The sequence below is a fragment of the Trichomycterus rosablanca genome, chromosome 11 (assembly GCF_030014385.1).
Source record: "Trichomycterus rosablanca isolate fTriRos1 chromosome 11, fTriRos1.hap1, whole genome shotgun sequence".
In the NCBI taxonomy this organism is placed as follows: Eukaryota; Metazoa; Chordata; class Actinopteri; order Siluriformes; family Trichomycteridae; genus Trichomycterus; species Trichomycterus rosablanca.
Genome location: NC_085998.1, coordinates 27,007,331 through 27,032,374, shown reverse-complemented (window position 1 = coordinate 27,032,374; position 25,044 = coordinate 27,007,331). Strand labels below are relative to the sequence as shown.

The following is a 25,044-nucleotide window of genomic DNA, read 5'->3' as shown; positions in this document are numbered from 1 at the left end:
TATACACTGATCAGCCATAACATTAAAACCACCTCCTTGTTTCTACACTCACTGTCCATTTTATCATCTCCACTTACCATATAGAAGCACTTTGTAGTTCTACAATTACTGACAGTAGTCCATCTGTTTCTCTGCATGCTTTGTTAGCCCCCTTTCATGCTGTTCTTCAATGGTCAGGACTCTCCCAGGACCACTACAGAGCAGGTATTATTTGGGTGGTGGGTCATTCTCAGCACTGCAGTGACACTGACATGGTGGTGGTGTGTTAGTGTGTGTTGTGCTGGTATGAGTAGATAAGACACAGCAGCACTGATGGAGTTTTTAAACACCTCACTTCCACTGCTGGACTGAGAATAGTCCACCAACCAAATATATCCAGCCAACAGCGCCCCATGGGCAGCGTCCTGTAACCACTGATGAAGGTCTAGAAAATGACCAACTAAAACAGCAGCAATAGACGAGCGATCATCTCTGATTTTGCATCTACAAGGTGGACCAACTAGGTAGGAGTGTCTAATAGAGTGGACAGTGAGTGGACATGGTATTTAAAAACTCCAGCAGCGCTGCTGTGTCTGATCCACTCATACCAGCACACACTAACACACCACCACCATGTCAGTGTTACTGCATTGCTGAGATTAATCCACCACGTAAATAATACCTGCTTTGTGGTTGTCCTGTGGGGGTCCTGTGGGGGTCTTGACCATTGAAGAACAGAGTGAAAGCAGACTAAAAAGGTATGTAGAGAAACAGATGGACTACAGTCAGTAACTGTAGAACTACAAAGTGCTTCTATGTGGTAAGTGGAGCTGATAAAATGGACAGTGAGTGTAGAAACAAGGAGGTGGTTTTAATGTTTTGGCTGATCAGTGTATAATTACGGCAGAATCATTACGCCAGTATAAATTAATCACATTTATTGTTTATGCAGAATATTTATTTATTTATTAATTCATTTATTTTTTTGTCAGGTGGAGTTAAGTGGCAAGTCCACATGCACCTTTGTGGTTTCCAACCCAGGAAAGTTTAACCTGGATGTACAGTATGAGTTAACGGGACCTTCAGCACTACAGAGCCATCTGCAAGTGGAACCTAAAACAGCTGTTGTGCCAGTGGGAGGGCAACATCGTTGCATCCTGAGCTTCTTTCCCATTCAGAAGTGTAATCTTAAAAACATGGATTTCTTAATTAAGGTGTTCTGTCCCTCTGAGTTATTCTTTTTTGTTGTTATTTCTTTTTTGATTTATTTAGAATTCATTTGCTTTCTATTCAGCTGCATCTTTTGTTGGTTGTCTGTGTTTTTTCTATCTCTGTAGGTAAAGAATGGCCCAGTTTTTCACTGCTCTCTGCAGGGTTCTGCCACCACCCCAGGCCTGGAGTTTTCTTTCCTAAAGTACAATTTTGGAATGAGATTTATCTACTCAACAGGCATGGTGCCTGCTACACACACACTGCTCATCAGCAACAAAGAAAATAAAGGAATCTGGTAAAGAATGGTGCTTGTTTTTTTGTGGTTATATATAAATTATTAACATAATGTGAATTTTAGGGTCTTATATATTTTATGTTCATTTTACACATTGGAATGAAGGATTCAAGTTATACATCTTTACTTATATAAATTGTATAATTTGTTGGGAACAAAATGACATAACAATGGTGAATGGGAAACAAAATCATCAACCCTGTGAAGCCTGTATTTAAGATCACACCAAAAACTGAGGTCACAGACTGATACAGTTTGTGTGAGTTTCATCACAGCAACTCGTTGTAACTCACTAGTGTGTATGGCCCCCACGTGCCTGTATGCACTCCCGAAAACATCAAAGCATGCTCCTGAGGAGATTGTAGGTGTTGTCCTGTGATCCCCTCCCAGACTTGGATCAGAGCATCAGTAAACTCTTGGATAGTCTGTGGCACTAGTTGGCAGCTTAGGATGCACGGATACATAACGTGTCAGATGTTCTAAACTGGATTCAGGTCAGTCAATGACATCAATGCCTTCATCATCCAGAAATTGTCCACACACCCTGACCCCTACCAGGATAACACCAGGGGTAAAATTTGAGAATAAAATGAAATTAAAAAATGACATGATCACATTATTCCTTAGTACCTCATTTATGTAAATAAAATCTATTTAGAATTTTTTTCATTGCAATATTCAAAAATGTCAGCTGGTGTGACTGTCAGACCATGCAAAATAATGTATGTAAATATGCAGGTAAAGTAAACAATTAAACAGGCGCTCAGGTGGCACAGTGGTAAAACACACTAACACACCAGAGCTGACATCTTGAACTCATGAGTTCGAATCTCAGGTTTGATACCGGCAGGCTGTGCGCCTACACAAACAATGATTGGCTCGTTCACAGGGAGGGTGCCAAAGGGGATTTCTCATAACTGATGCAATTATGACCTCTGCTGGCCTACTGATAATAATCTCTACGTTGGGTCTTGCTGGTTGTCTGACTTGCTTGCGGGTCTCACCCAGTCTGCTTTTCCCCTTTGTTTATTAAACATTGTCTACTGGTAATGGCTTTATGTGCCACAAAGAAAGCATGTGCTAGCCTTGCCTTCATAAATTTGTATCTATTGTAAATTTGTTGGTACAATCGCAAGCCGCACAAAATAATTTCATTAGGTGAACCTGAATTAACTGTGAAATTATACTATATTTGGTTAGGTCTTTAATTGTTTGACCTGTTTTTAAAAAAGTAATTCATATTTGTTAAAATACAATACATATATTTTTGCAGACCAATTATTGGGGTGATGCTGGGCTATGTCTGAGTGAGTGGCCAATGCCCTGCCAAAGATTGGCGCCCTGTTAAGAGTGTTTTTTGTGCCCAATGTTGGGCCCCCTTACCAGGATAAAGCGGTTGATAAAGATACTATGAAATGAAATATAATTTGCAGATACTTTAAAACATTTAATATATGCTCTATTTTACTTAGATTTTTCAGATTACAATTTTAATAATAAAATAATATGAAAGCCAGTTCAATCACTGATTTTTTTTTAATTATTATTATTTTTACTTTTCCATTTCTCCCAGTGTGGACTGTTTGTTCTCCAACACCCCTTTTCTGGAAGTTACTTTTACCCCTGAAGTGCTGCCTCCTGGGGGTTCCATGGAGGTGCCGTTTACCTTCTTCCCTCGAGAAGCCGTGCACTACCATGTGAAGGTGGTCTTTGAAATCAACAACTATGCCAAGCAGGTAGTGGAGATCATGGGTCAAGGAATTGAGATGAAGGTGAGAAACTGTAGATCTATGATGTGCTGTGAAAAGCCTGTAGGTCATTATACATTTTATATGTGTTTTGAGTAAGCTTTATGTGACTCTATACTTTAAATAACCTTAAGGAAAGGAATGATCTTTTTATCTGATGTTCTGTAATCCGGGTCTGATTTTCTTAGCTTGACGTTGAGGATCCAAAACACAAAACTGTGAAGCTTGGGACTCTGCAGGTGGGCCAGAAGAGCAGGAAGCTTATCCCTTTAATCAACAACAGTCCATCCTCACTGACCTTTTCTCTTCTCTTCACACCCTCTACACATGCTGTACTAGACATGGGGGTAAGAAACATTTTTTTAATAAAAGTTTACATGTCACAATGGTTCTTGAAACAAGTGGTGCAGCGGGGTGGGTGCCGCACAGCACCAAGGTGCTGAGGACCTTGGTTCAGACATCACCATCACCGCCGCTCAGGTGGCGCAGAGGTAAAATATGCTAGCACACCAGAGCTGGGATTTCGAATACATCATATTGAATCTCAGCTCTGCCATCCGACTGGGCTGGGCGACTATATGAACAACGTTTGGCTGTTGTTCATCCAGGGAGGGAGCCAGATAGGGATCTCATAATTGATGCAATTATGACCAGCACCAGTAGAGAGGTTGCATAATGCAATTGGGTAAAAAATTGGACACAGTAAAAAATTGGGAGAAAAAAGGAGAAAATGCATTAAAAAAGACATCACTGCCACGCTGTATAGAGTACAATATAGCATACTTTACTAGCTAGTACTTACGAAGCGAAGTCTATTAATCGAAAGGTTGAGAGTCTGAATCCCACCTCTGCCATGCAGCCACTGTTGGGCCATTGAGCAAACCCCTTAACCTTGGCTGACCCTGTGCCCTGACCCTTCAGTTTCCAAACAAGCTGGGATATGCAAAAAAAGAATTTTGTTGTACTGTACACGTGAATATGTATATATGACAAATTAAAACATTCATTTATTCATTCATTACCCTTCAGAGGAGGTGTGATGATAGTAATGATTACCTTAAAATGGTCTGCACTTTATTGTGTATGTTTCTTAGGTCCTGTCAGTGAGTCCATATGGGGAAGTGACTCTGAGCGGTGGAGGAGGGAAGTGTGTGGTTGAAGTGTTCTTCAGTCCTCAGCAGCACATGCCACCCTTTAGTGAGGAGCTTCAGCTGGAGTGTTTGGGCACTGTTCGCCCTCTGCTGGTGCTAAAGGGCTGCTGTCATGGTGTGGAGGTCACACTGGATCAGGACTACCTGTCCTTCGGTGCTGTGGTCCAGCACTGCAAAACCACACGCCGCATTGTACTGCAGAACACAGGAGATATTGGAGCTAGGTGCACATACACACACTCACGTGTTATTTTCCTGAGATGCCTTAGATGAATTCCACAATTAAACCCACACATGAGGTATTAGATGATGAACCCAGTAGCAGGAAAGGAACCAGGCCAGGAGATGGAAAATAACTATAATATTTTTAACAATGGAAAATTAAATAATATAAAAGAAATAAAAAATGAGCACCCTGAGGTAAGATTTGATAATATTGATGATAGATAGCTAAAGACAAGCGCACTCTTAACCGTGCATGCTGGTGTTTGGCTGTAGGCATTAAAAACACACATATAGGGTGTGTTTGAAAAGCTAGTGAGCTCTCTACATAGGCAGCATTTTACGTCATCCTGTGCGTGCTCCCGAGAAGGAGGCTGTTCGAAATCCTAGATGCCTTAAAACCCTCACTTCTGAGGCATCTTCATATTTCAATGTTATTTTGGCTCAAGAACGAGTGAGCATCCGACGCTGCCTTAGTGATCAAGGCAATCCCAGAATTCATTGCGGGTCGGGTGCTCTTCTCTCACAGAAAAATAAACATGGCTGACGGGGCGGAGAAACGAACAGAGTTATTTTCAAACGTAAATAAAATAGTACTGATTTTTAACTTGTATAAACTTGTACCGAGTGTTTTTATTTGCAAGTTCGGGTTTGTCAGGAAATTTAACCGTTATCGGTACATGAAGGAAGATGTTATATTGACGTTAGCGTGCTGTGCTACCTCATCCATTGGTTTTAATGGCAAGATGCTAAACGCTAAATGCGAAACCCGATGGAATCGCTATCTAAGTAGTGCGTTCGAATAACCTGCCTTATAAGTCATTGACTTATTAGAATCCTCTCTACTAAGGCAGCTGCCTATGTAGACAGTAAGACAGCAAGGCAGCTCCCTAGGTTTTTGAACACACCCAGAGAAAACAGGTAGTTTAGTAGTCTCAGGTCTCTATAAGCCCTGCTACTGTGTTTTACCAATGTTCAGCCTGTTTTACACCATAAATTGTCTATAATTGTTAGTCTTGTGCAGTCTGAAGAGTTGGCAGAAGAAAAATAATTAAGCACCCTTTAACCTTTCAACCTTTTTGATTACTTTTGGATGTTTTAAATGGTATTATTTTGCCCCCCACTTTTACAAGCTTCTTAAGCTCATAAATTTTGGAGGCAAAAAAACAAAACAGAGTTTCAGTGTAACTCAGCTAACAACTCAAAAACTCAGGAAGCTACTACAGCAACAAACTACATAAAATCTAGAGATTGAAAGCAAAATAAATTAATAGTGAGTTCGAAGACTTAACCTAGAGCTGTGTGTAATAAGGCACAGAACAGCAGGAACTACATTTACTGCTACCTGTGCTACCTGCCAGCCACTGTGAAAACAAATCCACAGAGAGAATTATATACAACATCAAGGGGCCTAAGATAAATGTCAGAGGTGTTCTGCTAAACAATGTCAGCATAATCAATAACAGGTAGTATCAACTAAAAATGAACAATTCAATAAAATAGTTAACTGAACTATGAAGTAAACTCAGACTGATGTTATTTTTATAATAAAATCAATGTGAGGTATGAAAGAGAGTTCAGCATCAATCTAAAGTCTGAGATATTTAAACAAGTCAACTGTCTCAAGTTGTGCAAAATGAATGAATATGAGCGACTGTGTTGAGTACCAACAACCACACAGCGAGTTTGTTGTTATAAAACCAGTTTTAAATTAAGTTGAAATCAGACTAAGAAAAATTGGATAGAAGTGTAAATAGCAGTGTCATCAGCATAAATCTGAGCAAATTTGTGGTAGGTCATTTATATAAAAAAAAGAGAAAAAAAATGGGCCCAAAATGGAACCTTGTGGAACACTTTTCAACAATTAAATATTTAAACCAGTATAGGTATTAAACCAAATGAGAGCATTTTGAGATGAGCCAGTAGAATAGAGCTTATCACAGAGGAGATAGTGATCCACTTTATCTTGGAAAGATTGATACAAGCTGCATCTGTGAGTTAGCTCTTATCAAAAGATGAAAATACATTTAGATACATTTTAGAAGCACCATGGTAGTAGAAAAGTTAGGTGTGAACCACATTAATGTACTGTGATGATTGATCAAAAACAAGCTTCTCAAAGATTTTAGTAAAAGTACAAAAAATAGAAATTGACCCGTAACTATTCACATCAGATGAATCTCCACCTTTAAACAAGTGGATAAAGCTAAGTTAAATGAATCTACAGGAGCATACATTAATACATGAGCAACAAATTTAATTAATTTGACACTACTACTTACTTTTAGCTCACCTACAGCCAGTAGGCAAGATTTTTCCTAAAGGACAATTAACCATTACAAGTAATACAGTTTGAGAAACTAGCTGTAACTAGGAATTAGAGTGGGGAACCACAGATAGAAGAGAAAATCTGATTAAAAGCTTGGAAAATAAGTGAGAGATCAGTAAAAACTTGTTTATGGTTATAAAAATCCTGAGAAACGCACTCATTATAGTACTACAGCTGTATTTTGCATTTCTTCTTTTGGTCTTGCTTAAATTCCTGAAGTATTTGTAGGTTTCCCACTCAGCAAGATCTTTTAATAAGCAATATTTGGCCCAGGCTTTATACCTTTGTTGTGAGTTGTGAGCTACATTTAATTCTAAATGTTTTCATGGGAGCACATTCATCAATATTATTAACAACTTCAGAATGAAAGAAATTCCATGCATCATCAACAGAAGAAATGAGCTGAAATATTTCTAAAAATAGACCAGATTTAATGATCTTGTCAGGATTAGTAAAAAGTATCATCCAACAAAAAAATAATTCGTTTAGATAGTAGATTTACTAATAAACTAAGTGAGGCTTATGCTACCATAAAAATATATCAGGAGAGGAAACAATCAAGCCAGTTAAAAAGGTGCATAAGTAAATTTAAATTAATATTCTATATTTTTAAATTGAAGCCATACAATGTAGATGTTACATATACTTGTGACTTTCACTTTTGCAGTAATTTGCAGCACCTTTTTAGTGCATTTTATTACTTACCAAAGTACACACACATTTAGGAAAACACATTTAGCAAAAAGAAAACATTTTACTTTACTGTCAATTACACTGATCAGCCATAACATTAAAACCACCTCCTTGTTTCTACACTTACTGTCCATTTTATCAGCTCCACTTACCAAATGGGAGCACTTTGTAGTTCTACAATTACTGACTGTAGTCCATCTATTTCTCTACATACCTCTTTAGTCTGCTTTCACCTTATGTTTTAATGGTCAGGACCCCCACAGAGCAGGTACTATTCAGGTGGTGGATGATTCTCCGCACTGCAGTGACACTGACATGGTGGTGGTGTGTTAGTGTGTGTTGTGCTGGTATGAGTGGATCAGACACAGCAGCGCTGCTGGAGTTTTTAAGTACCATGTCCACTCACTGTCCACTCTGTTAGACACTCCTACCTGGTTGGTTCACCTTGTAGATGTAAAGTCAGAGACGATCACTCATCTATTGCTGCTGTTTGAGTTGGTCATCTTCTAGACCTTCATCAGTGGTCACAGGACGCTGCCCACAGGGCGCTGTTGACTGGATATTTTTGGTTAATGGACTATTCACAGACCAACAGTAAGGTGTTTAAAAACTACTTCAGCGCTGCTGTGTCTTATCTACTCATACACCACCACCATGTCAGTGTCACTGCAGTGCTAAGAATGACCCACCACCCAAATAATACCTACTCTATAGTGGTCCTGGGAGAGTCCTGACCATTGAAGAACAGCATGAAAGGGGGCTAACAAAGCATGCAGAGAAACAGATGGACTACATCTGTTGTGTGTAGAAACAAGGAGGTGGTTTTTAATGTTATGGCTGATTGGTGTATGTTTATGTTTAGTCTGAATTAGGGATGTAACGATGCACCACAATACAGTTAATAACCGATTAAAAAATTCCACGATGTAAATGGATTTGACATGTAAAATGAATCGATATTCACTTTAAACAGCAGAGGGCACTGGCGCTATACACCTCGCCTGGTTGCGAAATTCGGGGGTTTTCAGCCAAATTGGGCTTAATTCAAAACTGTTTTGCATAGTTTGTACCTACCTCAGAAATAAAAGCTCATTCATTATTTAGATAAATAAAAGATGATCACAAATACAGTATTTCATTTTCTTTTTTTAAGAGAAATAATAAAAGGAAGGTCATAATTTGTCTTCAATTTCAGTTAAAAAAATCGGGAAAAAATCGTATCGTGAACCCAGTATCGTGAATCGCATTGCATCGTGGGTAGAGTGTATCGTTACATCCCTACTATTATTGCATGTTTGTTTGGGGCCTCATATTACTTTTAAGGTCATTGGTTAAAGCAAGGCCACATAATCAGCTATAAAAATCAAACTATTATAAGCCTTAATTATAAGCCTTAAAGACTTTCTGCATGTGCTCTGTTAGGTTCAAATGGGATATAAAACGTTTTGCTCCAGACTTCAGTATCTGTCCTGCTGATGGTTATATCTGCCCAGGAATGGAAGTACCTTTGGAAGTGACTTTTGCTCCTACTGAAGTTAAGCAGGAACTGCTCTACAGTAATCTTTGCTGCTTCATAGAAGGGGGCAAGCATGTGACCCTCACTCTGGGTGGCTCTTGCATTGTTTCTCCAGTTGCCAGTCAGGTAAGAGCCTCGAATATATAAGTAAGGTTATTAATTTTTTATATACAAATATTTATGGCTATCATTATTACTACAAACACCATTTAGAAAAAAGTTGGGACAAACAAGAATTTGTAATTTGTTGAACCTTCATTTAGTCTGTTTCAGTTCTAGATTACACATTTAAGCCACATCTTTAAACAACATGCAAAAATTTTACTCATATACTCATTTACATTTACATTTTACATATTCGGCATTTAGCAGATGCTCTTATCTAGAGCGACTTACAGAAGTGTTTCCATAATAAACATTACCTTACATTAGTTAAGTAGACAACAGTCCAAGAACACAAATCTGCTGGAACTCTGTTAGAACCAAAGTTAGTAAGTAAGTACATGTCAGCTTAAGTGTTTAGTAAAGAGGTGGGTTTTTAATCGTTTTTTAAAGACAGCGAGAGACTCAGATGTTCGGACAGACAAGGGAAGTTTGTTCCACTACTTGGGCGCAAGTACAGAGAAGAGCCTTGATGCTTGTTTTCCTCGAGTTTTGGGTGGAGAATCAGGTCGAGCGAGACTAGTGACTCGGAGGTTGCGTGGTACAGAGCGGGGTTTTATTAGACCACGAAGGTAGCTTGGGGCTGGTCCATTTTTGGCTTTGTAGGCAAGCATCAGTGTTTTAAACTACAGGAAGCCAGTGAAGAGAACGCAGCAGTGGGGTGATGTGGCAGTGTTTAGGTTGGTTAAAAACCAGGCGGGCAGCTGCATTTTGAATTTGCTGCGAGGGTTTAATAGTGGGCATAGAGTGGACATACTAATAATTAACCTAATTTTAATTACCAGTCGTAAAAATTGTGTCACAAACCATGAAATGAGCTGTTTCTCATGTAATGTAAACTTCAAAATATAAGGTTAGTGTTAAGCATTTTAACATTTTTCATTTGCGTAGCATTCAAGTGTCTCACATTTACTGGTTAATTTGCACTATGAGGTGGTCCTAGCAATCCTACGGCAATTCAGTTAGAAATTGGTTAGTCAAAATGTCCAAGATGTTGAAGTCTAAAGCAGCTAAAAACACTACTCAGGTAACTGAGCTTGGAAAAGTCCCAACCAATTCTGTGGCGCAGAGAGGGCGGTGTCAAAACACGGCAGAGAATTTTCAAACATGAAGCCTCGCAACACTGTAAACCATTCTAGGTATATGTTCAATTGTTAGTCCTTGTAACCTCTAGCATCTAGTGTTCTATAATCCATACCATATTTCAGCTATTATTAAATATTTTGATTTTTTAACTATTTGGTTATTATAATTTAAATCAGTGATAATATAATGGTCAAAAACTGAGAGTTGTGTGTAGCATGTACAGCATATACATTTTCAGTTTAGGTGCCCAGACCAGGTCTTGTAAACTAATGCTCTTTCTCTTTCTCTGTACAGGTAGTAAATTTTGTATGTCAGGTCCGCAGTCAGTGCACTCAGTCTCTGACTCTGTCCAATCGTACCAACCAACGCTGGACTCTGAAGCCTGTACTCCAGGGTGACTACTGGAGTGGCTCACCCACCTTTTTCATTGAGCCCAACCAGCATAACAAGGCCTATGAGATCACCTACAAGCCCCTGACCATGACAACAGATGGCAATAAACACTTGGTAAATACTTTCCCACTATAGACTGGTAAACTAAAATTCATTTTCAGGCTAAGGGTCTGTTCAAATACCTAGTGTGCTCTCTAAATAGACCGCATTATACATAATCCTACGCATGCTCCCAAGTAGAAGGCTGTCTGAATTCATATACAGTATATCTTAAAATGCTACCTACTAAGGTGCCTTATTTTGAAACGATAATCTAACTGAATAACGAAGGAGCATCCGATGCTTCTTTAGCTGTGTAAGCAATTCCAGCATTCTGTGGGGCACAACTTTTCTTACCAAAGACTTCAAATATGGCAAACAAATGCGGAACAACATGTACAGTTCATTTCTAATAAATGAAATTCTTATTGATTTTTAATGTGTATAAAGGTGCACAAGTGTCATTTATTTGCAAATTTGGGCTTGTCAGTGACAATTTAACCATTTTCAGTACACATAGGGCGATGTTAGCTGGCATTCAAGTGGGTTGTACTGCCTCAGCCCATTGGTTTGAATGGCCTGAGGCTAACAGTGTTAGCTTAGTAAGCCAAAACGTTGGTAATCACTGTATGAATAGTGTGTCTGAATAATCTGCTGTGTAAGTTCAATGTCTTATTCGAATCCTCTCTACTTAGGCAGCTGCCTAGGTAGGCAGTAGGCAGCAAGGCAGCTCTCTAGGTTTTTGGACAGACTCTAAGTAACCTTAGAAAATATAAACATGAATAACACTGTATTCAAAAGTAAATTATACTAATAAACGGGCTATACTGTGTAGACTCCACCTCTAGAACAGTGGATAATGTTAAATGTTACTCTTATTATATATAGAGTATTTTAAGAACGGTTGGGGCATTTTGGAAAATGCTATAAAAAGTAGAATATGTGATTTGTTCATTCCCTTTAACCTTTAACTGAAAAAGTTTTCACTTATTAACTTTATAGTATTTTTTAAATAAAAGTAAATTTAAAAACACTCTCAAAACTTGGGACAGAGGCATCATCTCACTGTCCATTTCATCAGCTCCACTTACCATATAGGAGCACTTTGGTGTGTTAGTGTGTGTTGTGCTGGTATGAGTGGCTCAGACACAGCAGATCAGACACTTGAGTTTTTAAATACCATGTCCACTCACTGTCCACTCTAGTAGACACTCCTACCTAGTTGGTCCACCTTGTAGCTGCAAAGTCAGAGATGATCGCTCATCTATTGCTGCTGTTTTAGTTGGGCATCTTCTAGACCTTCATCAGCGGTCACAGGACGCTGCCCATGGGGCGCTGTTGGCTGAATATTTTTGGTTGGTGGACTATTCTCAGTCCAGCAGTGACAGTAAGGTGTTTAAAAACTCAATCAGCATTGCTGTGTCTGATCCACTCATACCAGCACAACACACACTAACACACCACCACCATGTCAGTGTCACTGCAGTGCTGAGAATGATCCACCACCCAAATAATACCTACTCTGTAGTGGTCCTGTGGGGGTCCTGACCATTGAAGAACAGAGTGAAAGCAGGCTAAAAAAGTATGTAGAGAAACAGATGGACTAAAGTCAGTAATTGTAGAACTACAAAATGCTTCTATATGGTAAGTGGAGCTGATAAAATGGACAGTGAGTGTAAAAACAAGGAGGTGGTCATAATATTATGCCTGATTGGTGTATGTCTCTCCAATTCCAATATGTGTCATTCCATGAGCACTGATGTACCTCCATACCATTACAGATGTTGGCTTTTTGGCTTTTGCTGAAAACAGGCTGGATGGTCATTGTTTGTTTCAAAAACAAGCTGAAACTTGTTTCTTCTATCTTTTGGTCCATCTGAGAAGAGCATAAGCTCAGCAAACTAAGCAACGTTTCTGCATAGAATTAATGTATGCTTTCACTTTGTTTAATAGATTTCCAGATTGCATTTCTTGATGCAGTGGCAGACTGTGTTTTTCAAAGTACTCACATGCCCATGTGGCTGTATTTATAGTAGCATGTCTGTATTTCAAACAGTGCTATTTGAAGCTCGAAGGTCAAGCACATTCAACAGTGTTTCCCAGACTAGATCTACACAGATTGAAAATTCACTGGATTCCCTGAATCCTTTCACAATATTATTAATGATAGATAGGGAAAGACCTCAAACATGCAATGAGAAATTTTCCTTTTTAACAGGATGACAATTCTCTCACAGATTTTGGCAAAAAGTGGTGAGCCACAACCCATCTATGCTTGCACACACTGAACCTTTGGTGTGTAACTTAAATATTCAATAAACTTTTCACTCTTATATTGTGTATGTCCTAACTTTTTTGATGGTGTTGCAGGCATCAAACGTTTGTTTATATTTATGAAATACAATTAAGTTGGTCAGTAAAAACAATTTTATGTTTGTTAGTTCTTGTCTTTTGTTGGTTCTTGTCTTTATCTTACAAGAATACAATATATTTTATTCAATAAAAAAGTTTAATTTTGTAAAAAAGTGGTTTAGACGTAATTTATAATCTTTATGGAATCATAAACATAAAATGATTTAGCTTAGCTTTCTGATGTTGCTTAGTAAGCAAATCAATCATGTCATGGAAAAACAAGGTCAGATGATAAAAGAAACGAATATTACAGTTGACTGTATTGGAGAATTTATTGGCTCGGCCCTGATTCGCCGACTGGTTGGCGCTAGATTTGCCGGCTCGGGAGCAACTCTGTGTTTGCTCGACGATCGAAAGTCGGCTCTCAATCGCTCTGTGTGAACTACTCAACAACTCGATCCGAGCGCCCAACCGAAGCGAGATTTCTAGCTTGTCAAATATCTAGATCTGAGTTGCCCAACTGGCAATGAGTGCTATGTCGAACAGCCAATGAGAACGCAAGATACGGGTGAGGGGAAACGCAGGGGAGGAGTTGTAAAAACGTGGGTCAGGGGCATAATACAGTTTATATCAGAATACATCGGCGCACACACACACGTTTTACAGTATTTCTGACCTTATCGTTCTGTACAAAACATAACACCAACGCTGCATTGCAAAAAATATTTATTAACCTCCAACTCACTACAGAACAACCCAAGCTGTTCGCGTAGCCAAATCCACTCAGATTCATAATATTTTTTCTTCTTGCTTTTACGCTGCACATCAGCGCACAAACTTTGATTGCTCGCTACTTGTTGACGTGCATTTATGGACGTGGTATCATTAAACCCCTCGTCACTTCTCGCGTGTGTTTTCGTGACGAAACGTAGTTTGGGAGACCAGAGAAGCTCGCCTGCGATTCTAGTTGGTGATAGATCGTGTAGTGTAAAACCCCCTATCGCCGATCAGTCGTGTAGTGTGAAAGCCACACCGACTTGAAAAAATCCCGATTACAAGAGATCCAGTTGTGTAGTGTGAACTGTGCAGCGACCTGACGACTTGGAAAGCCGTGTAGTGTGAACTTGGCATTAGTCACATTACATCGGGTGTTGGACTTTGGAACCTCCAATCTGTGCTAACTGTTGTTTCTTATCTGCTTACAACATTTTACAATAGCTTAATGACAGACATGCTGCTCATGTCTGTACTTTAGACTCCCAGCCACACCTCAAGCACCAACATAATGATTTAACTATAAAGATGTAATGCACAAGCAACATAATACTAATATCCAGGTTATATTAAGCATAAAATCTAATTTTTCCTTAACAATCACAAAGGGTTATAATAGCTCAAATCCTTTGTACATGTTAATGGATTTGAATACAGTAGTGTTCTATAGACAGTAAAGCTTTTTCACTTGACCAGACTAAGTGTTTACTGTTGCTGTGTCTCTGTCTATCCTAGGGCTCTGTGTTTTTCTCTTTCCCTGATGGCACGGGTATGCTCTACACCCTACAAGGCACAGCGGAGCCCCCTAAAGCTGGTGGCACTATCAGCCATGATGTACCCTGCAAGACACCCTACACGGAGATTGTGCCTGTTCATAACTGGTTGACAAAACCTCAGAGGTATTACACGTAGATACATAGGCTTACCAAATAAAATCCTTCTCAGCTATGCATACTTATGAGCCTAGAATATTATTAACATTTTAATGTTGGTAATGAAATTTACTGGATGTTCTGGTGTAGTTGTGTATTGTATGCTTGTCTGCTACTGTGCAGGTTCCGTGCTGTGTTGGAGATTATTAAACCTGAACGTCCTGACAGCACTGTATCTCTAAAGGGACTGGATTTTGTGGATGTGCCAGCTCTGGCTAAACAAGACTACAAAATATTTTTCTTCAGCTACAAAGAGGGGCAGTACAATGCTAAAGTACTTCAAAGCTATTTTGTTTTTATATCAATGCAACTGAATACTTTAATCTGCTTATATTCATATTAAGCAATGCCTAAAATGCTAATACATTATGAATATGCACATTATTTAAGCCAGCTTGTTTCCATTACCCTTAAAACACATTTTCATTCCACAGCTGACCTTTAAAAATGAGACAACAGGGGAGTATCAGTTCTACTACCTTAACTTCAAGGCTACACCTCCAGGAGTGATCAGCAGTATTGAGATGGTGACGATGGCCAGGCAGACAACTTCAGCTTTGGTCCAAGTGGAAAACCCATTACCCACAAATCTGTTGTTAACAACTGAGTGTCGCAACACAGACATTATTGTGCAACCCCAGTTTTCAGTGCCAGCGCTCTCCAAGGTTAGTAATAATAACAATAATAAATAAATAGACTTTATTTACAGTGCTCTGACTTTGGCCCCAACAATAATAATTAATATTAATTATCATAATAAAGGTAAGGCCCTTACATTAGTGAATTATTATCATTATTATTAAGCATGCTAACTTTGCCTTAAAAGTTATAGTAATGATATGACCATGGCACTGTGTCTGTGTGGGCTTCCTGTGGGAGGTCTGGTTATGATAGTCAAAGGAATCATTAGCAGCAATGCAATAAAAATATTTTAAGATTCTGAAGAAGATTCTGTTAAAATGCTGAGCAAATTATACCAGTAAATCTGCTAAACTGATCAATGGTTTCCAAACCAGCTGATTAAAAGTGGTTGTCAGCATGTGGTTCAGTAATTACAGCAAAGCTTTGTACTGTGTTAACTGCACATTTTGAAATGCATCTCAGTTTAAGCAGACTGGGTCCATGTTGCCAAAGAATCAGACATGGCTGTATTTTGTTGTCAATTCTGTTCAAGCAGCACTGGAGTAAGATGACGAAGGATTCAAGATGGTGGAAGAAACATCAGATGACACAACACTCATAGTTTTAAAAGGAAAAGTATAGGTTTGAGGCTTTTAACAGAAGGACGTTTGAGGACTTTATTAGAAGGAAGTCCTTTCAAGAAGATGAAACTTGTTACAACAGGAAGACCAATAACTGTACCATTGATCGAGATGTTAAAGTGGTGAACAGCTTTTGTCTACTTGGATCAATTATTAACAGCAAGGATTCAGCAGTCAGGACATATGACACAGACTGACACTTGGCAGAACAAGAATAAAGGAACTGAAAAAGATCTTCAGATGTAGTGATGTGTCTCTTTAAACAAAGATCAGAATTGTCCAGACTATAGTCTTTCTTGTGGTTCTTTATAGATGTGAAAGCTGGGCAATAAAGAGCTGGACAATAAGAGTATTTATGCCTTGGAACATTGATGCCAAACATGGATTCTCAATCAAATAAAACCTATCCTCTCACTAAAAGCTTCAGACACATTATTAAAAGCATTAAAGAACCAATTATTAAAGAACCAATTTATTGGAAATGGTCATTATTCTTGGAGGAGTTAAAGGTAAAAGAAGGCAGTCAGTGACAAGATGAATGGATACAATTACAGGAACAATAAACAAGCCATTAAGAAGCATTAAGACCAAAACAGACCTTTTTTCAAATGATTATTTGAATTTCTTCACTTGTTTTTTTTTTTTTTTTTGTCTCTGCCAGGAAACACTAACATTTGAGTACCAGCCTCTCCGTACGGGTGAAAGTACAACGCGCCTCACCCTGCATAACAGTGAACTGGGTTACTTCCACTATGAGCTGCTGCTCAATGCGCTTCCTGCTCCACCTGAGAAACCCCTTTACTTCAGAGCACCACTGGGCAGTGGCCAATACCTTAATGCCAAGTTTATTAACTATTCACGTGCTAAGGCTGAGTACACCTGCAAGGTACAGCTCAACAGATTTCTATGATGACTATGTTGTTTTGTGTGTTTTCATGTTAATTTCTTTTTTATTTCATTTTAATTACAATTTTAAACTTAATCTGTTGTTTTTGGAAACAGTACCCATTTATATATATCAATTTGTCTTCCGCTGCTGGGGATTCACATATTTTTTGGAGTTGAGGTGGGTATATTGCTGCTCATGCCTCCTCCGACCCACGCACAGCCCTTAACGGAACCCTTTTACACCCATGCACTCTGCACAGGCGCCTCTATCCGCCAATCAGGGTTCTTACACAGCGTTTGAAGAACCCACCCACATATTTCAGTCATCCCTCCCTGCAGGCACTGCCAGTTATGCCGGCTAGATGGCACCCAGCTGACCGGTGGCAACGCCGAGTTTCGAACCGAGGAGTTCAGAATCTCAGCGCTGGTTTGCTGGCGGAATATCCCGCTGCACCACCTGGGAGCCTTAGTACCCATTTTTTAATTACTTACAGAACTTTAAATGCAAATAAATATTTTACATATTTTTGCATTCTTACGTAAAAAAATATTAGATTTGTGTGCATATGACCATAAAAACTATTAAAATAGTCATTTAGATATATAAAATGGTAAATGTACTAAATTTACAGTGTATGCAAATATCTCTGTGAGTCAACGACCTGGTATGTCCAAGGATAGTATTTTCCTTTACAATAATTGTAACAAGGATACTGGAACTGCAACATACTTAGACACCTGTCTAATACTTGGTAGGTCGCCCACAGCAGGGTAGAACTGCAGAAAGATGGGACATGGACCACAAGCTTGTGGAAATATTATGTAGGCAATGAACACCATACTTCCAGCAGAACGTTCCATTATTCTGTTGTACTGTATTATGTTTGAAGATATACCAAGTGTCCCATAGAATGCAGTATTAAAACCCACCACCACAGTGAATAGAAATACTGAAATAAGCTAACATGACTTGTGGTAAAAAGCTCGTTTTAATTATCCTAACACTAGTGATAAGTGCTTCGCTAAGAACAGGTGTTAAAGCTAATGCTAAACAAGGCTAAACTACTGACTAAACTAGAAACTAAAAGAAATAAGCAATACTACCAAATTACAAGAAATACTAAATATGCTAGAAATAGTAAAGACATGCCAAATGAAAATAGGCCAACAGTGACAAAACCAACAGCACTTTCACAGATTTAATTTGGCTGATGGGATGAGCCCACAATGTTTAAAATGTTTAAAATTTGTCTGTGAAGGAAACATTATAAAATATATACAGTGTGTGTACAATCAGTTATTCAGCGCTCGGCTTGAGCAGAGCGGTAATACGTCATCAAAGTGTGAATATGAGACGAAACTGCATTTGTGTGGACAAACTGTCAGATTCACTCTGAAAACGTCCACATGTATCTGTGTTCAACTGGATTTTCCTCCTGTTTCACTTTTAAACTTGTACAACAGCTCAGGGTTCTGAGAAATTGTAAGAATCAGCTTTTTATTTCGGTTATTTTTATATTTGTGTTATTTTCAGTGTATAAGTGTCAAAAACAACCCCATTATTTTACGTAAGCCTAAAATACACTGCCTGGCCAAAAAAAAGGTCACCACCTGGATTTAACTAAGCAAATACAGGGGTTGGACAAAATAACTGAAACACCTGTCATTTTAGTGTGGGAGGTTTCATGGCTAAATTGGACCAGTCTGGTGGCCAATCTTCATTAATTGCACATTGCACCAGTAAGAGCAGAGTGTGAAGGTTCAATTAGCAGGGTAAGAGCACAGTTTTGCTCAAAATATTGCAATGCACACAACATTATGGGTGACATACTAGAGTTCAAAAGAGGACAAATTGTTGGTGCACGTCTTGCTGGCGCATCTGTGACCAAGACAGCAAGTCTTTGTGATGTATCAAGAGCCACGGTATCCAGGGTAATGTCAGCATACCACCAAGAAGGACAAACCACATCCAACAGGATTAACTGTGGACGCAAGAGGAAGCTGTCTGAAAGGGATGTTCGGGTGCTAACCCGGATTGTATCCAAAAAACATAAAACCACAGCTGCCCAAATCACGGCAGAATTAAATGTGCACCTCAACTCTCCTGTTTCCACCAGAACTGTCCGTCGGGAGCTCCACAGGGTCAATATACACGGCCGGGCTGCTATAGTCAAACCTTTGGTCACTCGTGCCAATGCCAAACGTCGGTTTCAATGGTGCAAGGAGCGCAAATCTTGGGCTGTGGACAATGTGAAACATGTATTGTTCTCTGATGAGTCCACCTTTACTGTTTTCCCCACATCCGGGAGAGTTACGGTGTGGAGAAGCCCCAAAGAAGCGTACCACCCAGACTGTTGCATGCCCAGAGTGAAGCATGGGGGTGGATCAGTGATGGTTTGGGCTGCCATATCATGGCATTCCCTTGGCCCAATACTTGTGCTAGATGGGCGCGTCACTGCCAAGGACTACCGAACCATTCTGGAGGACCATGTGCATCCAATGGCGGTGCCGTGTATCAGGATGACAATGCACCAATACACACAGCAAGACTGGTGAAAAATTGGTTTGATGAACATGAAAGTGAAGTTGAACATCTCCCATGGCCTGCACAGTCACCAGATCTAAATATTATTGAGCCACTTTGGGGTGTTTTGGAGAAGCGAGTCAGGAAATGTTTTCCTCCACCAGCATCACGTAGTGACCTGGCCACTATCCTGCAAGAAGAATGGCTTAAAATCCCTCTGACCACTGTGCAGGACTTGTATATGTCATTTCCAAGACGAATTGACGCTGTATTGGCCGCAAAAGGAGGCCCTACACCATACTAATAAATGATTGTGGTCTAAAACCAGGTGTTTCAGTTATTTTGTCCAACCCCTGTAGCTAAGAGCCTCCCATTGGATAATTACTGCATGGGTGATTATGTTTCAGCTGGCAACAAGTTATTTAACCCTAATTGATGCAGTGAGTAGCTTCTCATTTGTTAAACAACCATGTCGAAAGACACATCCTGTGGTCGTGGAAAAGATGTTAATCTGTTTCAGAAGGGTCAAATTAATGGTATGCATCAAGCAGAGAAAACATCTAAGGAGATTGCTGAAACTAATAAAATCGGGTTAAGAACTGTCCAACGCATTATTAAAAAGTGGAAGGACAGTGGGGAAACATCTTCGAGGAAGGAATGTGGTCGGAAAAAAAACTTGAATGATCGTGATCGGCGATCACTTAAACGTTTGGTAAAATCAAATGGTAGAAAAACTACAGTAGAACTCAGGGATGTTTAATAGTGAAAGTAAGAGCATTTCCACACGCACAATGCGAAGGGAACTCAAGGGATTGGGACTAAACAGCTGTGTAGCCTTAAGAAAACCACTTGTCAGTGAGGCTAACCGGCAAAAACGGCTTCAATTTGCTAGGGAGCATAAAGATTGGACTCTGGAGCAATGGAAGATGGTCATGTGGTCTGATGAGTCCAGATTTACCCTGTTCCAGAGTGGTGGGCGCATCAGGATAAGAAGAGAGGCGGCTGAAGTGATGCACCCATCATGCCTAGTGCCTACCGTACAAGCCTGTGGGGGCAGTGCTATGATCTGGGGTTGCTGCAGTTGGTCAGGTCTAAGTTCAGCATCGTTATGTGCCCAAAGAATGAGGTCAGCTGACTACCTGAATATACTGAACGACCAGGTTATTCCATCAATGAATTTTTTCTTCCCTGATGGCACGGGAATATTCCAAGATGACAATGCCAGGATTCCTCGCGCTCAAATTGTGAAAGAGTGGTTCAGGGAGCATGAGACATCATTTACACACATGGATTGGCCACCACAGAGTCCAGACCTGAACCCCATTGAGAATCTTTGGGATGTGCTGGAGAAGACTTTGCGCAGTGGTCCAAATCTCCCATTATCAATACAAGATCTTGGGGAAAAATTAATGCAACTCTGGACAGAAATAAATGGTGTGACATTGCAGAAGCTTGTGAAAACGATGCCACAGCGAATGCGTGCCATAATCAAAGCTAAAGGCGGTCCAATGAAATATTAGAGTGTGTGACCTTTTTTTTTGGCCAGGCAGTGTACTGTATATGCAAGTCCATGGGACCATGGAACACATTAACAGGTTTCCCATACATCTTTATGGGAAAAAAATACCTTGAAACTCAACACCACTCCCAGAACCAATTGACGTTGAGTTTTAAGGTACCACTGTAAATGTGCACAATTTGAAAAGTTAAGCAAATGCAATGGATAGATATATATTTTTTGGAATTTTAATTTTAAAACTTTTATGAATCTTATTTAAAAAAAAAAAAAAATTTCCATTTAATGAGTGACACATATACACCATGTGGCCAACCCTATGTAAATGATAAAGTAAAGTAAAAACAATATACAGTATATACTGTATATATACAGTGTATCACAAAAGTGAGTACACCCCTCACATTTCTGCAAATATTTCATTATATATTTTCATGGGACAACACTATAGACATGAAACTTGGATATAACTTAGAGTAGTCAGTGTACAGCTTGTATAGCAGTGTAGATTTACTGTCTTCTGAAAATAACTCAACACACAGCCATTAATGTCTAAATAGCTGGCAACATAAATGAGTACACCCCACAGTGAACATGTCCAAATTGTGCCCAAATGTGTCGTTGTCCCTCCCTGGTGTCATGTGGCACCTCATGGCAAAGAACTCTCTGAGGATGTGAGAAATAGAATTGTTGCTCTCCACAAAGATGGCCTGGGCTATAAGAAGATTGCTAACACCCTGAAACTGAGCTACAGCATGGTGGCCAAGGTCATACAGCGGTTTTCCAGGACAGGTTCCACTCGGAACAGGCTTCGCCAGGGTCGACCAAAGAAGTTGAGTCCACGTGTTCGGCGTCATATCCAGAGGTTGGCTTTAAAAAATAGACACATGAGTGCTGCCAGCATTGCTGCAGAGGTTGAAGACGTGGGAGGTCAGCCTGTCAGTGCTCAGACCATACGCCGCACACTGCATCAACTCGGTCTGCATGGTCGTCATCCCAGAAGGAAGCTGACGCACAAGAAAGCCCGCAAACAGTTTGCTGAAGACAAGCAGTCCAAGAACATGGATTATTGGAATGCCCTGTGGTCTGACGAGACCAAGATAAACTTGTTTGGCTCAGATGGTGTCCAGCATGTGTGGCGGCACCCTGGTGAGAAGTACCAAGACAACTGTATCTTGCATACAGTCAAGCATGGTGGTGGTAGCATCATGGTCTTGGGCTGCATGAGTGTTGCTGGCACTGGGGAGCTGCAGTTCATTGAGGGAAACATGAATTCCAACATGTACTGTGACATTCTGAAACAGAGCATGATCCCCTCCCTTCGAAAACTGGGCCTCATGGCAGTTTTCCAACAGGATAACGACCCCAAACACAACCTCCAAGATGACAACTGCCTTGCTGAGGAAGCTGAAGGTAAAGGTGATGGACTAAACCCAATTGAGCACCTGTGGCGCATCCTCAAGTGGAAGGTGGAGGAGTTCAAGGTGTCTAACATCCACCAGCTCCGTGATGTCATCATGGAGGAGTGGAAGAGGATTCCAGTAGCAACCTGTGCAGCTCTGGTGAATTCCATGCCCAGGAGGGTTAAGGCAGTGCTGGATAATAATGGTGGTCACACAAAATATTGACACTTTGGGCACAATTTGGACATGTTCACTGTGGGGTGTACTCACTTATGTTGCCAGCCATTTAGACATTAATGGCTGTGTGTTGAGTTATTTTCAGAAGACAGTAAATCTACACTGCTATACAAGTTGTACACTGACTACTCTAACCTATATCCAAGTTTTATTTCTATAGTGTTGTCCCATGAAAAGATATAATAAAATATTTGCAGAAATGTGAGGGGTGTACTCACTTTTGTGATACACTGTAAATAAGAGAAAAGCCTCTATCTCCTACTTTGACTTACTTTCATTTATTTTACTTTCTTATATTTTAGCATGTAATAAAAATGCCTATGTTTTGTTTATCCAACTTATTTAGTGTAGATGTTTAGGATTTAAATTTATGACTTTATTCTGATAGGTACATTAAAATGATTTGGATCGGCCGCTCAGGTGGCGCAGTGGTAAAAACACACGCTAGCACACCAGAGCTGGGATCTCGAATACATCGTGTCGAATCTCAGCTTGCCATCCGGCTGAGCTGAGCGGCCACATAAACAACGATTGGCCTGTTGTTCATATAGGGGTGGGGTATTAAGCAGTATAGGGACTCCTCGTGACTGATGCAACTACGACCTCTTCTGGTTGAAAAAGTGCATTGATCAGGGTGTGTCTCTTCGTATGCAAGGCTGGATTCACATATATGCACTCGCTTAGTGTGGGTGAAAAATACATACGGCTGCTGCCAACGTGTCGGAGGGGGCGTGGGTTAGCTTTTTTCTCGTTAAATCAGAGCGGGGGTTGGCATTAGTGGAGAGGAAGCATGACGCAACCGGGCAATTGGACGCGCTAAAAAGTTGGGAGAAAAAAGGGAGAAACTGCATAAAAACAAATTAATTATATTTAAAAATGATTTGGATCAATTAATAAATTAATAGTAATGATACAAATGTAATGATACTTTTTAACATATTTTAATTACTCCCTCTTGTGTTAATTATACCAATTGTTTTTACAGACAGATGGTCTAGATTTTATTGTGGAAAAGAACATAACAGTAGCAGCAGCCTCCCAAGTAGGCAACGAAGTCAGTGTGGAGGTCTACTTTGAGCCCTGCCAGCTAGGAGAAGTGCGAGCCTTACTTACCATCTCATCTAGCTCAGGAGGAGAATACGTATTTCCTTTGTATGGTACCTGCACTTCTCCGAAAGCCCAGGGTCCTGTGGTCATTCGTGCCGGCTCCAGTGTCTCCATCCCTTTTAAAAATGTCTTTCTGCAGACCACAGCATTTTCCTTCCAAGTAGACAACCCAGCCTTTACCATTAAGGGTGTAGACAGCATTCGCTCAAAGAAGACCCACAACATCGTAGTGAACTTCGAGGCCCCACCGCCGGGCTCTAAGAGCCATTGCACTGGAAAACTAATGATCAGTAGCCCACGCACAGAGGGCCATGGTCAGAACCTCAGCTGGGTCTATTACCTTAAGGGCCTCTGCCCCGAGCAGCCTCAGAAAGAAAAGATGTAATAAGGCTCTGTCAAGGCTCAAAGAATAAGGTTTCTCAGCATTTACTTTATGGGTCACGTACAAGTTAATGTCCAAAAAAAATTTCAAATGCTTTAGTACACATTTTTGTATGGTTAAATAAACCCTAAATTGAGTCATATCCAGTTCTGACTTAATGTCATTTTTTAACAAATATAAATTAATCTTTCATTTGCATAAAAAAGTTGATGAACACTTTGGAAAGAAAAAAAAATACACATCATTTACAGTCAACACACTTTTGCACATTTGAGTTCATAATTACTGTTAATTTGCTAAAGAAAAAAAAACTTGTGGCAAGGTGAGGGTCTGCAGTGGCAAGACACCTAGAATTGAGGAACTGGATTGGAAGAAAAGAGGGGGGGAAAAGTATTTGTTGACCAGGATTAGAACTTTTGCATTGTACTCTATGTGAATTTCTGTATTGCTTATAAATAATACAATTGTGTGCAATTGTTATTCAAAATAATACAACCCCGGGCACTCAGGTGGCACAGCGGTAAAACACACTAGCACTCGTCGGTTCGAATCTCAGCTCTGTCACTGGCAGGCTTGGCACCTACACAAACATTGATTGGCTGTTGTTCTAGAGGGGTGCCGAACGGGACCTCATAACCGATGCATTTAAGACCTCTAATTAATGGCGTCTGCTCAGAGACGAGGGATATGGCATATGAACTCACCTTGTGCAGGTGAAAAGATGCGGTCGGCTACTGCACACGTGTCGGAGGGGGAGTGTGTTAGTCACGGCAGGGTGGAGATCACATCAGTAGAGAGGAAGAGTAATGCAATCGGGTAATTGGATATGACTAGATTGGGGG

The 25,044-nt window shown here is 40.0% G+C and overlaps 1 protein-coding gene across 1 annotated transcript in view; it reads left to right on the top strand.

The window, feature by feature from the left end:
* The window catches only part of hydin (HYDIN axonemal central pair apparatus protein), a 262,192-nt gene extending 237,844 nt beyond the window's left edge, over positions 1 to 24,348 (top strand). The window contains exons 73-84 of the mRNA XM_063004123.1: positions 972 to 1,193; positions 1,317 to 1,486; positions 3,060 to 3,258; positions 3,423 to 3,581; positions 4,329 to 4,609; positions 9,052 to 9,271; positions 10,688 to 10,900; positions 14,687 to 14,850; positions 15,007 to 15,157; positions 15,318 to 15,548; positions 16,807 to 17,031; positions 23,699 to 24,348. Coding sequence (XP_062860193.1) covers positions 972 to 1,193; positions 1,317 to 1,486; positions 3,060 to 3,258; positions 3,423 to 3,581; positions 4,329 to 4,609; positions 9,052 to 9,271; positions 10,688 to 10,900; positions 14,687 to 14,850; positions 15,007 to 15,157; positions 15,318 to 15,548; positions 16,807 to 17,031; positions 23,699 to 24,205 — 2,742 coding nt within the window. The 3' untranslated portion in view covers positions 24,206 to 24,348. The remainder of the gene's footprint in view (positions 1 to 971; positions 1,194 to 1,316; positions 1,487 to 3,059; positions 3,259 to 3,422; positions 3,582 to 4,328; positions 4,610 to 9,051; positions 9,272 to 10,687; positions 10,901 to 14,686; positions 14,851 to 15,006; positions 15,158 to 15,317; positions 15,549 to 16,806; positions 17,032 to 23,698) is intronic.
* The last annotated feature ends 696 nt before the right edge of the window (positions 24,349 to 25,044 follow it).